At 37.9% G+C, this 14,516-nt stretch overlaps 1 protein-coding gene across 1 annotated transcript; it reads left to right on the top strand.

Moving 5' to 3' along the window:
- The first annotated feature begins 654 nt into the window (after positions 1-654).
- LOC139191536 (TMV resistance protein N-like) lies at positions 655-1,037 on the top strand. The gene is made up of 2 exons (XM_070812422.1): positions 655-877; positions 961-1,037. The coding sequence occupies exons 1-2, from the start codon at positions 655-657 to the stop codon at positions 1,035-1,037; spliced, it is 300 nt and encodes a 99-aa protein (XP_070668523.1).
- Positions 1,038-14,516: the final 13,479 nt, after the last annotated feature.

The raw sequence follows: 14,516 nt of genomic DNA, 5'->3' as shown, positions 1-14,516 counted from the left end.
TTAGACCTCGTATAAATACTTAGGGGACTTAAATGTAATTATGTGATAAAGGAAGGGGCAAATATGTAATAAGTGAGGAGTCCTTATTCTATAAAATGACCCCTCACCCTCACAATTGGGGAAGCCAATTCCTAGGCTCTTTCCCCCCCTCTCAAAGCTCTCACTCTCAGAGCTTTCTCTCTCTCTCAAATAAATACATAATCAGTGTGGACGTCGCCCAAACCTTGGGGTGAACCACGATACATCTTGTGTTATTTACATTACTTGTAGATCCATGGTCGGATTTACGTTGTTCCATGACCTCTGGTTTTGTGCATCAACATTTGGCACCGCCTGTGGGAAATCGACACAAAAAGCTATGTCAGTTCTCTCTCAATTTTTCATCTCACCACCGTGAAACTTTCACAACATCACCACTGTCCACCGTGGATCTGCAAAACCCACACAAAGACACAGACATAGAGCCCTTGTCTCTCTCTCTGCAAATTCAATTTCCTCCAAGAAGCCCAACCTTTGATTCGTTATGGCTTCTTCCGACGTGGATCTTAACGCCCCTCACTCCACGGTTACCACCATCATCCGTGCAAGCACAAAAACCTTTGCCAAGAAAAATAATCAGACCAAGACCAAGTGCGGGGACAAACAATCGTTCCGATGGGTACTTTGACGTCCTCGTCTTCCTCCTTTAAATGTTGGAAGTACAACGTGTACTTGAGCTTTCAAGGTGAAGACACACGCAAGAACTTCACGGACCACCTCTACTTCACGTTGAAAGACGCCAGAGTCAACGTCTTTACCGATGGGCAAGTAAGTCTGGAAAATGATTTGAACAGGCAATCCAAGGGTCTAAAATCGCTGTCATCGTCTCCTCAAGAAGGTATGTGGAGTCAAGTTGGTGTCCTGGCGAGCTAGCGAAAATTATGGAGTGCAGAAGAACACTGGGTTAACTGGTTTTTCCAGTATTCTATGATGTCGATCCTTCAGATGTCAGGAATCAGACTGGCAGCTTTGCAATAACATTTCTGAAACACGAATAGCTGCCCCAGGAAGGAGTTAAAGAAATGTTGCTGCTTTGGAAAAACGCTCTTACTGAAGCTGCACAGTTGTTCGATCCATCTCTTAGAAACACCGATGGAAGTACGAGGACTTCTTATGGAAGTACGAACACTTCTTCTGGTGCTTCTGCTTTTAGTCTCGACAAATTCTGATTTGAAGGCAGTATTAGAATCTTACAGAATGTCGACCTAAGTTGTTTTATGCTTGCATGTGCATGAACGCAACAAGTACGAGCACTTCGACCATGGCATGTGCATGAACGCAACAAGTACGAGCACTTCGACCATGGCATGTGCATGAACGTAACAAGCTACAGTGTTGTTCGATAGTCGTGATGCTTACATCGCCGGTGGAGAACATGAACATAGTAGCAGATACAAGACCGTCAGGTGCTGCAGTAGAAGACAAGAGAGTCTACAAAAATAACTAGTTTGATCGAATGGCCATTAATCATCTTTCACAGAATGTCCAAGCTGAAACAAGAGATTGAAGGCTGGACTGCTAGGCTTCTGCCTTCCAGACAACAGCAAAAGCCGTGCTCACCCTGTTGGAGATATGCCCTGAAAGTCATTCTTTGGAAGAAACCTTTCAGGACAATGTCAATATGTATGGAAAACTCTAATACATCAAAAGGCAAAGTCACTCATTAGGACTATCTCAATAAACTCCTAAATGGTGAATCCATGGACAATGGATCGATGGAAGAAGTAATCTAATGATGTTAGACTGCAGAGACCTTCTTCACATAACCATGATGTCTAAAAAGGTTCCTGGTCATAGGATTGTCAGAGGGACATTTACAATAGATAGACCAGTACATATTATGTCCTCTTTTAATGGAAATGATGGAAAGTCTCATGCCATTCGTGTAGTGACACTAAGACAAGTATGTAGGTGCTCATTATGGGAATGAGTTTACTGAACACAATCAAACGAGAGTACTTGCATGGAGATCTACTCACATGTCAAGCAAGTAACTTTACTGGTTGGAATAATGTAAGTAATCCTTTGACCTGAGACATCATAGTTGTCTTGGGGATACGTTACTGATCATTTGATAATGAGACGTGACCACATTTCATCTTGGATGTGTTCTATGCATTGTTGGGGTCAGTGATTTATTCTCAGAGGCATGTGAATGATCAACAAGGGATCTCTAATCCTCGTTATGAGAGGATGAATACTCTAAGATATGATTCAGGAATCTTTGGCCGAAGTATCGAGCGTAATGATGGAAAACGTTCCTATACGACTCAATAGAATCATATAACTTGATATAATCACATTAGGGGTTTGACATTAAATATCCATACCCTAGTAATGTGATTGTGAGTATTGTATTAGAGAAGGATCGAATTATATTGTAATTCCAACTGAATAGGTTCTTCGAACAAATTCTACATTAGCTTGGGTAGCCATGATATATGATTAGATGTCACTCATGGCTTGTGGGTTCTTCTAGATGATTAAATAAGTAGTCATCAAAGAAGAAGGAGAATTAAAAGTAAGTTTTAATTCACTAAGTGATTGGATAAATACTAATCGTTTGGATTGGTACCAATCACTTCACTGCCTTGCTAATTAGAACCTAAAACGATTATACACCGATACACTCTTGTGGTTAGACAACTAATGGATGATGGAATTAATTAATTGGATTAATTAAGTGTTATGATTAATGAGAAAGTCTAAAGAAATCATATAAACGATAAAGATCGTTTAGGACTTAAAGAAAAGTTCGAGTTCATTTGGGCCCATTGGGCCTAAACGAATTGGGTCCTTTTATTCAAGCATAGAATGACTTGAGACGATGAAAGCCCAAAGTCCAAACCCACACTAAGGGACCGGCCAGTAGAAGTGAAAGGAGAGAGAGGGAGTCAAGTGGTTGACTCACTTCTTTGACATTTATAAAGGAAGTTTAGTGAAAAAGTTTCATTAGGGTTTTGTGTGTTCTTTTCAACAAAAGAGAAAACAAGTCTCTCTCTCTCTACACACTTATAGCCGACCACCAAGAGGAGGGAAAGCTAATCATTTCTCCTCCTTTTGTTTATTCCATTATCCATCTCACTACACTAGTGGGTGTGGATCTTTAGAGGTTTTCTACTTTGGAGACTAAAGGAGAAAGAAGCTCTAAATCTTTCAAGGTGGAGGAAGCTAGGAGGGAGGCTAGACTCAAGGAGTTCCAAGAACAAAGAGCTTGGAGGTGGTCCATCCTTGGTCTCAAGTCTATATTAAGAGGTATATGATGTGAAAATTATGTTGACACACAAATTAACCCTCTTTTTATCAATTGTAGCAAAGTATGTAAGTAGGGATCGTTCTAAACCGGGGATTAGGAGGGATTGCAAAATCACTTGAAAACTGACTCAAATACGTAAAAACAAGTTTAAAACACTAAACTAGACTCAAAGAATGCAAAACTAAACTTTAAAACACCAAAACAAACCAAAAGACTCAAAACAGCCCAAAAACACTCAAAACTGCCTTAAAACCACAATCTGGGCAGTTTTGAACACTAGACACAAACTTGGACGAAAATTGGTTTTAACTTGACCTAAGACACTTAAACACACAAACTAAAGTGATTTCTAACTACTATGACTCAACTAAGTAAAGGGGGATTGATTTTGGACGAATTTAACTTTGAAAACATAAACTTTGAAAGCAAACTTTGACAAAAACGTTTTGATGAAAACTAAGATGGTGAAAGGCTAGTTAGAAGGTTCCTTCTCCACACATGAAACATATGCATACGACTCGATTTCCAATTACTCTTTCAATAAACCATGAATGACAATGCCCCAAATTAACTAGATTGACCAATTAATTCTCAGATTTCCCTAGATTCGAATTGAATGGGATACGCATTACAACCAAATTATTCTTATCAAGGACCCTAACTATGGAATACGCATGATAGAGACACATATCAAAGATCATTAAGTTCAATGGAAATCATAAGCATTGACGAGGCATTCATAACTATGGGATACGCATGTTACTCTTGCCTAGGATTTACTTAACACAATCGTGACTAGCGACTTTTACTACTTATGAATATAAGTTAATAACGATTAGGTGAAATTCCCTTATACTCTAGCATCAAATTCATGCATGCAAACTAAGTGTCGACCCTCAATCAACATACATAAACATGTTATCAATCAAATAGATAAGTAAACCACATTCACGATTCATGAAATCATAATTGGAAGAAATCAAGTCATATAAAACATATGATCATAGCTTTGAATTCCCCTCTAACTATAAAGAAATTAGTTCCTCATGTTCGCAAATACACAAAGACAAATAAATTTAAACATTGACATAAAGATAGAAAACACCTAGAAACGCTCCACAATCCAAGCTCCTTGAATGGCATGCACGGCTCCAAGTTGTCTTCCTTCTTCTCCTTGAAAACTCACGGCACAATGAGGGATGGTTGGGTGAATGGTGTAGTGAAAATCTGGTAGAGGATGGTCAATGAAAGGGTGCGGTAAGGCCTTGTATTTATAGGCTGAAAATCCCATCTCCTAGGTAGCCAAGGACAAGGTTTTAAAAGCCTAAGTTGCATAGGATAATAACATACAATCCTATAAGGAAAACAAGTCAAAAACCCAAAGGGATTGGGAGATAAGGTGCGGCACAAAGAGTGAAAAGATAAGGCTTCTAGAAATATGAAATTCCAAGGGAATTAAGGTATAGGGTGCGGCACTTATCTAGGAAGGGATAGGGCTTCTAGAAATCCCATTTTAATCATCCTAATCTAATTAGAAACCCTCCTAAGTGGCTGAAATGTGGATAGTTTAGGATAAGGATAAGATAGGATAGGATAGGATAAGGTTTGATTGGATAAGATAAGCTAAGATAAGGTTATGGATGAGGTTTTGGATAAGATCCTTCTCTTGAGCTGATTCTTTGACTTTACTCTTCTTCTTCACATAGGAAACCTTGCTTGAGTAGGAAACTTCATTCGTCTAGGAATCCATCTTCAATTAGGACTCCTACATTGATTAGGAATCCTTCTTCATTTAGGAATCCTTCATGTAAGCCCTTTCCTACTTCAACTAGGAAACTTTGTATCTTCAATTCTTCAACTTTGAAACGCCTTCCAAGCTTCATCAATTCCTCAAATTCGTCCATCCCTTGTGCCCCATGTGCATGAACTCCATTTTAGCCCAATTTTGCTCCAAAATGCTCCAAATTGCATCCTTTTGCTCACTTTGTCTCTAAAACCTGAAAACACATGAAACTAGCTTAAAAGACTAACTTAACTAAGAAAACACAACATAAATGCATAAGAACTAACTAACTAAGGTGCATAAATATGCTCCTATCAAATACTCAACACTCCAAGTTAATTAGGTCCGCTTAAATTAACTTTCAGATTTTCCTTATGTCAATGAATTGGATGGAAAAAGCGCATCGCAATCAAATTATTCCTCAAAAGTTCTCTATATGAAAGCGCATAATAAAGATACAATCAAAGATCATTACGTTCAATGGAAATCATAAGTATTGACGAGGCACTCATAACTATGAAAGCGCATGAAACTTATGCCAAGAATTTACTTAACACACTTGTGATCAACAACTTTTACTACTTGTGAATATAAGTTCATAACGATTAGGTGAAAATTCCTTATATCCTAGCATTAGATTTATGCATGAAAATTAAGCGTGCACTCTCAATCAACACACATAAATCAGTTTAATTTGAATAGATAAGCAAATTGAATCCACAACTTATGAAACGCAATTAGAAGTAATCAAATCATATAACAAGCATAAACATGGTTTCGAATCCCCCCCTAGCCAAGGGGGGTTTAGTTCCTCATACTCGCAAAGCAAAGATACATAAATTTAGACATTAAAATCCAAAGAAAGAGAACACCTAAAACGCTCCAACTTCGCAGCAGGTGCATCCACGATTATTCCTTCCTCCTTGCTGCGGCACAGAGACTTTGGATAGGTTCTTTGGGTTATTAGATGGTGTAGAATGGATGGGGTATGTATGGTGGTGTTTAAGATGGATGGGTGGTGCGGCAAGGGTTGATTTTTGGCAGAAATTTGGGAGAATGGTGGTGGAAGGCTGCGGCAAAGGTATGGGATGAGTTTCTGACGTGAATGGTTGTGTATGAGAGGTGGTGAATTCGGCCAAGAGGTGATTATGAATATATATAGGCACATAAAACCCTAGGTAAATCAAATATGGACTTGGATAACCCAAATCCATCAGGAAATAGGCCTAGAAATCAGAATTAGAGAAGGAAAAAGTCCAAAGGTGCGGCAGGTATGGATAGGCTGAGATAAGGCTTCTAGAAAGCCTTGCAAGGCAAGGAAAACAGATTCTAACAAGGGCTAGGTGCGGCATGGATTTAGGAAATAAGGATAGGGCTTCTAGAAAGCCCAAAACCAAGAGGAAATCAGCCCTAGCCCACGGCAAGGATGAGGAAATATTCTAAACTCCTTCTTTGTGTCTTCCAACGCTTAGGAACCTTCTAATGTTGCTGAAATTCAAGGCCATCTAGGTTTAGGAAAGATCAACCCAAAGTAGAAACTTTTAGGCTTAACTTTCCTACTTCAAGTAGGAAACCTTGTTTGAGTAGGAATCTTCATTCTTCTAGGAATCCATCTTCAACTAGGAATCTGATGCGAAATAGATAAGCACACAAATTAAACCCTCTTTTTGTCAAATTGTAGTAAAGATGTAAGTAGGGATCGTTCTAAACCGGGGATTAGGAGGGATTGCTAAACACTTGGAAACTGACTTAAGAACATAAAAACAAAGTTTAAAACACTAGACTAGACTCAAAGAATGCAAAACTAAAGGTTAAAACACTTAAACAAACCTAAAACTCAAAACAGCAACCTAATGACTCAAAACTGCCTAAAAACCACTTTCTGGGCAGTTTTGAGAACCTAACAAGAACTTGGACGAATTTGGGTGAAAACTTGAATCAAAACACTTAGAAACACAAATCAAAACATATTCTAACTAATCTAAGACTTCAAAAGAAAAGGGGATTTGTTTTGGACGAAAATTGAAAACAAAACAGAAACTTTAAAACAAAACAGATTGTAAAACGTTTTTGGATGAAAAGGATGGACAAAAGGCTAGTTAGGAGGTTCTTCTCCACACATGTCACACTTGCAAACAAAACGATTTTCAGTTGTTCTTCCAATAAATTATGAATACTCAACGCCCCAAATTAACCGTGAATTGCACTAATTAACCCTCAGTTTTTCCACAAGTTATTGAGTTGGATGATTGCATACGACAACCCAAAACATTCCCTACAAGTTCCCTACACGAATTGCATAATAGAGATACAAGCAAGAATCATTAAGTTCTATGAAAAACATAAGCATTGACGAAGCCTTTGTTACTATGAATTGCATGAAACTTATGCCAAGAATTCATTCAACGCGATCGGTTTCAAGCGACCTTCACTACTTGTGATTATAAGATTGTAACTATTAGGTGAAACTCCCTCATAATCTAGCATCATATTCATGCATGGAAACTAAGCGTGCACTCTCAATCAACATACACAAATAAGTTATCAATCAAATAGATGAACGAATTGAATTCACAACTTATGAAACAACAACTAAATGTAATCAAATCATATTGCAAGCATGTACATGGTTTCGAATTCCCCCCTAACCAAGGGGGGTTTAGTTCCTCATACTCACAACACAAAGTTTATTGAATTGAAACATCGAAGACATAAGAAAGATTACACCTAAAACGCCCAACAATTCCACTTTGAATTTCTGCACGTCAAGCTCCTCTTTCTTCTTCTCCTTGCTGCGGCAGAGAGGGTTTAGGGGATTTTTGGATGTGATTTTGGTTTTGGAAGGGAGTTAGGATGGTATGGTGGTGCGGCAAGGGGTATGGGTGGTGTATGGAGGTGTAGAATGGTGGCTGGAGTAAAGGAATGGCTGCGGCAAGGAGTGGGAAGTGGCTGGTTGGTGAATGAAAGCTGCGGCCAGGTGGGGAAAATTATTTTTACAAATTTCTGAAGTATGGAGAGGGTGATATATGCGGCCAAAGGGTTTAATGAATATATAAAGGCACTTAAAAACCCTAGCAAATCAGATTAGGGTTTCTAGAAACCCAAATCCACCAGAAAATGGGCTAAAACAATTAGAATTTTAGTAGGAAAAGGGCCTAGGGTGCGGCAAGTTTAATGGGCTAGGGTTAGGGCTTCTAGAATGCCTTGCAAGGCAAGGGGTCCAAATCTGAAAAGGATTGGGCTTATGGTGCGGCAATGTCCAAGAATGTAAGGATGGGTCATCTAGAAGCCCAAAGCCAAGAATAGAAACTCTCACAAATGGAAACCTCCAAGAATAGAAACTTCCAACTTTAGAAACTTTGGGTTCTAATTCTGTATTCTTTGTTCTTCACTTTCTTTTCTTCATTTCTTAAGCTCCCTTTGACCTTGAACTCGTCCATTCCTTGTGCTCCATAAGTAAAAACGCCATTTTAGCTCAATTATGCTCCATTTTGCACTTCCTTGCATACTTTGTCTCTAAAACCTGAAAACACATAAAACTAGCTTAAAAGACTACGTTAACTAAGAAAACACCATGGAAATGCATAAGAACTAGCTAACTAAGGCGTATAAATATGCTCCTATCAGAATCCCTCGTTGATTAGGAAGCCTTCTTCAATTAAGACTCCTTCGTTGATTAGGAATCCTTCTTCAATTAGGATTCCTTCTTGGACTAGGAATCCTCAAATCTTCAAATCTTCAATTTCGTCCAAACCTTTTGTTCCAAGCATGTGCTATTCACTCTAAGCTCACTTTTGCTCCAAAAAGCTCCAAATTGCATCTTTTTATGTAATATGCCCTTAAAACCTGAAAACACATGAAACTATCTTAAAAGACTACTTAAACTAAGAAAACATAACGAAAATGCATAAGAACTAGCTAACTAAGGTGCATAAATATGCTCCTATCATTAGGCAGTTTTGAGTGTTTTTAGCTTGTTTTGAGTCTTTTGAGTTTGTTTTGCGTCCTTTGAGTCTAGTTAAGTGTTTTAAAGCTTAGTTTTATCTATTTGAGTCAATTTAGAGTGTTTAGCAAGACTCTCAAGACTCAAAGCAAACTTAAAATACTCAAAACAGCTTAAAACAACCAAATAAACTTAAACTAGACACTAGGAATGACTTTGGACGAAAATTGACTTTTACTTGAATCAAAACACTTAAAAACACAAACTAAAACGGGTTTGAAACACTTCGAAACAAGAAACTAAAAGGGGGGTTTTGATTTGGATGAAGTTGAAACAAACAAACAATTATGAAAAACTAGACAGATTGTAAAGCAAATTTGAGAAATAAGATGATGGATGGGATAGCTAGAGGCTTTTTCTCCACACATGACATGTATGCAAATAACTCGATTTCCAGTTACTACTTCATTGAATTATGAATGACAATGCTCCAAATTAACCGTGACATCACTAATTAACTCTCAGATTTTCCTTGTTTTATTGGATTGGATGACATCATTCGACAACCCAAAACATTCTTCTAAAGTTCCCTACATGACATCATAATAGAGATACAATCAAAGATCATTACGTTTAATGAAAATCATAAGCATTGACAAAGCACTTGCAACTATGACATCATGTCACTCATGCTAGGAATTGAACTTAACGCGATCGTTTATAAGTGACCTTCACTACATGTGAATATAAGTTTGTAACGATTATGTGAAACTTCCTTATATTCTAGCAATGAATTTATGCATGCCAATTAAGTGTCGACCCTTAATTAACAAATACAAACAAGTTATCAATCAAATAGTTAAGCCAATTGCATTCACGATTCAAGATTTCATAATTGGAATTTATCAAATTATATTGCACACATAATCATGGCTTGGAAATCACCCCTAGCCAAGAGGGGTTTATATATTTACAAGAAAACAAAATGAAATGAATTTAAACATTAGAAACAAAAGAAAGAAAACACCTAAACGCTCCAACGATCCAAGTTGGACAGCAAGCACGTCCAAGCACTTTCCTTCCCTTCCTTTGCTACGGCACAAGGTGTTGGTGAGTGTTTGAAGGTTTGTTTGTATGGAGGAATGGAGTTGTGAGATGTGAATGTAGTGTCTTTGGATGGATTTTTTCTCTCCCTTTGATGAAGGGTGGATGAATGTATTTATAGACTAGGAAGAAGATGTAGTAGGTGGTGGTAATGAGTGGATGTAGAGGTAGGTGAATGTGTTGGGTGGTTGAAAGGAGTGGATGTGTTGGGTGAAATGAGTGGATGTAGTGGTAGGTGAATGTGTTGGGTGGTAGAAATGAGTGGATGTGTTGGGTGAAATGAGCGGATGTAGTGGTAGGTGAATGTGTTGGGTGAAATGAGTGGATGTAGTAGTAGGTGAATGTGTTGGGTGAAATGAGTGTGCTAAAATGGTTATTTATAGGGAGAGGATGATGCAAAAACTTCAAATTTCATCCATTCCTTTTGCTTCAAGCATAAGCTATCCATTCCATGCCCAAAAATGCTCCAAAATGCACTTCTTTGCCACATTAACCCTTTGGACCTACAAACACACGAAAATAGCTTAAAATACATAATTAACTAAGAAATAACAACATAAATGCATGAGAACAAGTTAACTCAGTCGCATAAATATGCTTCTATCACAGCCATATGAGGAGTTTTACACCACGCCTATGCAGCCACCACCGTCCCCCCACGACAATTCCAATCGAATTCAAGTATGCCTATGAGTTATGATGAAATTCTTGATGTACTAACCTCTTTGACGCAGGGCTCACAACAAGATGAATATTCACAGCTATCTAAGGAGTTCTATCAATGGCAATATGCACCATCACAGCCTCCACCACAATCTTCCCAAACAAATTCAGGTACGTCGATGGATAATGACCAAATTGTTCAATTACTCACCTTTTTGACACAGGAAGTAGAAAACCAAACCAAGGGGATGAAAAATCAAGCCAACAAGATGGATGAATTAGAGAAACAAGTTGGGCAGATTATGGAGATCATGGCACAAATTCAAGAACAAAGTGAATTCTCCAATGCAAAGATTGTAAATTGATGCGAAATAGATAAGCACACAAATTAAACCCTCTTTTTGTCAAATTGTAGTAAAGATGTAAGTAGGGATCGTTCTAGACCGGGGATTAGGAGGGATTGCTAAACACTTGAAAACTGACTTAAAAACATAAAAACAAAGTTTAAAACACTAAACTAGACTCAAAGAATGCAAAACTAAAGTTTAAAACACTTGAACAAACACAAAACTCAAAACAGCAACCTAATGACTCAAAACTGCCTAAAAACCACTTTCTGGGCAGTTTTGAGAACCTAACAAGAACTTGGACGAATTTGAGTGAAAACTTGAATCAAAACACTTTCTAACTAATCTAAGACTTCAAAATAAAGGGGGATTTGTTTTGGACGAAAATTGAAAACAAAACAGAAACTTAAAACTAAACAGATTGTAAAACGTTTTTGGATGAAAAGGATGGATAAAAGGCTAGTTAGGAGGTTCTTCTCCACACATGTCACACTTGCAAACAAAACAATTTTCAGTTGTTCTTTCAATAAATTATGAATACTCAACGCCCCAAATTAACCGTGAATTGCACTAATTAACCCTCAGTTTTTCCACGAGTTATTGAGTTGGATGATTGCATACGACAACCCAAAACATTCCCTACAAGTTCCCTACATGAATTGCATAATAGAGATACAAGCAAGAATCATTACGTTCTATGAAAAACATAAGCATTGACGAAGCATTTGTTACTATGAATTGCATGAAACTTATGCCAAGAATTCATTCAACGCGATCGTTTTCAAGCGACCTTCACTACTTGTGATTATAAGATTGTAACTATTAGGTGAAACTCCCTCATAATCTAGCATCATATTCATGCATGAAAACTAAGCGTGCACTCTCAATCAACATACACAAATAAGTTATCAATCAAATAGATGAACGAATTGAATCCACAACTTATGAAATAACAACTGAATGTAATCAAATCATATTGCAAGCATGTACATGGTTTCGAATCACCCCCTAACTAAGAGGGGTTTAGTTCCTCATACTCGCAAAGCAAAGATACATAAATTTAGAAATTAAAACCCAAAGAAAGAAAACACCTAGAAGACTCCAACTTGGCAGCAAGATCATCAATGATTTCCCTTTCCTCCTTGCTGCGGCAGAGAAGTTTAGAACAGGTTTTGGGTGGTATTTAGGGTGTAGAATGGATGGGGAATGGTAGGGAAAGGTTTAGGGTTGATGGGGGTACGGCTAGGGATGATTTTTGGGCAGAATTTTGGGACTTTGGTGATGGGAAGGTGCGGCAGAATGCAAGGGCAGATTTCTGGCGTGAATGATTGTGTATGAGAGGTGGTGATCTGATCTAGGGGTTATAATGAGTATATATAGGCATCCAAAACCCTAGGGTAATCAGATTAGGGTTTCTAGAAGCCCAAATCCACCAGAAATTAGGTTAAAACAATCAGATTTTTAGTGGGAATAAGGCCTAAGGTGCGGCTAGGGTTAGGGTTTAGAGATGGGCCTATGGTGCGGCAATGTCCAAGAATGTAAGGATGGGTCATCTAGAAGCCCAAAGCCAAGAATAGAAACTCTCACAAATGGAAACCTCCAAGAATAGAAACTTCCAACTTTAGAAACTTTGGGTTCTAATTCTGAATTCTTTGTTCTTCACTTTCATTTCTTCATTTCTTAAGCTCCCTTTGACCTTCAACTCGTCCATTCCTTGTGCTCCATAAGTAAAAACGCCATTTTAGCTCAATTATGCTCCATTTTGCACTTCCTTGCATACTTTGTCTCTAAAACCTGAAAACACATAAAACTAGCTTAAAAGACTATGTTAACTAAGAAAACACCATGGAAATGCATAAGAACTAGCTAACTAAGGCGCATAAATATGCTCCTATCATAAATTCAATGGAAGATTTTGCAATTGTTGAGGCTATCACTTTGGGAAGTGAAATAGAGGATGAAGCTGTTCCTGAACCATCCAAACATAGCCCGAAAGTGGATGAATTGCTGCTGCAAGAAGAAGAGGAGGATGACGATATGGGCAGTTTAGAAGAACTCTTGCCGCAAGCCCCTCAAGTCCCTATGCCGTCCAACTTAGGTGAGGTGGTTCCTAATTCAATTCATTCTAACATTATTCCCGCAAGCCCCTCAAGTCCCTATGCCGTCCAACTTAGGTGAGGTGGTTCCTAATTCAATTCATTCTAACATTATTCCATCAAATGTCCCTTTTTCTCGCAGATTTTTTATTCCCAAGAAAGAAGAGAGTGAAAAAGACATTGTGGAAGCTCTTCCCAAAGTGCAAAGTGATATCCAAATTCTAGGTACAGCAAACCAAGTTTCAGATTGTGTTGAATTGTTTAAAGAACTTTGTACATCAAAAAGAAGGATTCAAGAAAAAGAAGTGGCTGGAGAATGTCAAGAATTCATCAAAAAGGACGTATTTGAAACAACAAAGCCCAAAGAAGTTGAGTTTGATGACATGGGACAAATCACAACCATCGTAGTAAATCTGGCCAAATTTCAAATACGTTTTTTACTAACATATTGATTTTGATGATTCAGGCACCCACGTTAGAATTTAAACCATTGCCGGATCATTTAAAGTATCACCGTCCATTCAAAGATCAATTCCATGCCCTGGCCACCAATGGAGCTTAATTGGAGGTCTCGTCCGGCTGCAAGACGTTAAAGCAAGCGCTTCTTGGGAGGCAACCTATGCATTCAACTTAGGAACGATGGAACTTTAACTCCACACTCAGATTTGCGTTCCTAAACCTTTATCTTTGCTGATTTTATTTTACCATGCTTAGTTGTCTGTTTGTTTGTTTGCTTTCTGTGAGTTTATGCTTAAAACATTGAGGACAATGTTTCATTTAAGTGTGGGGGGATAACAAAGTATTTTTAATGCAAATTCGTGGGTTTTATTACGTATCCCCTCTAAAGTTTTTTCTCACTGTTTTTAAGTGTTTTTAGTGCATTTTGAGCTGTTTTGGTGTGTTTTGAAGTAAAATCCGAAAATTGAAAAAAAATCTGGAAAAAGTGTTTTGAAAAAGCCAAAAAGAGTTGTTTTTGTGTGTTTGTTTGTGTCTTAGGGTACCTTCCAACACAATGATGAGGATTTGGTTTTTAATTGCATGACTGTTAAAGAAAGTTACAAACATGGATGGAAGTTTGATATGCTCTGTGGTTTATGCTTGGTTGTAGTTATAGTTTACGAATTCGCATGCAATCACAAAAGAAAAAAAATTAGTTTTTGTAACATGCTTGAAGGAAGGAACTCAAATTAACGCTACAACCCTGTGAGACTTGAGCCTAAACGTTATTTGGAGAGTTATTAATCTGTGATTTCTTGTTTTCTAAAGTTGTTGCATGATCTCATTA

The sequence above is a fragment of the Malus domestica genome, chromosome 02 (assembly GCF_042453785.1).
Source record: "Malus domestica chromosome 02, GDT2T_hap1".
Classification (NCBI taxonomy): domain Eukaryota; kingdom Viridiplantae; phylum Streptophyta; class Magnoliopsida; order Rosales; family Rosaceae; genus Malus; species Malus domestica.
Note: the sequence above shows the minus strand (reverse complement) of the source record. Positions and strands in the feature narration are given on the sequence as shown.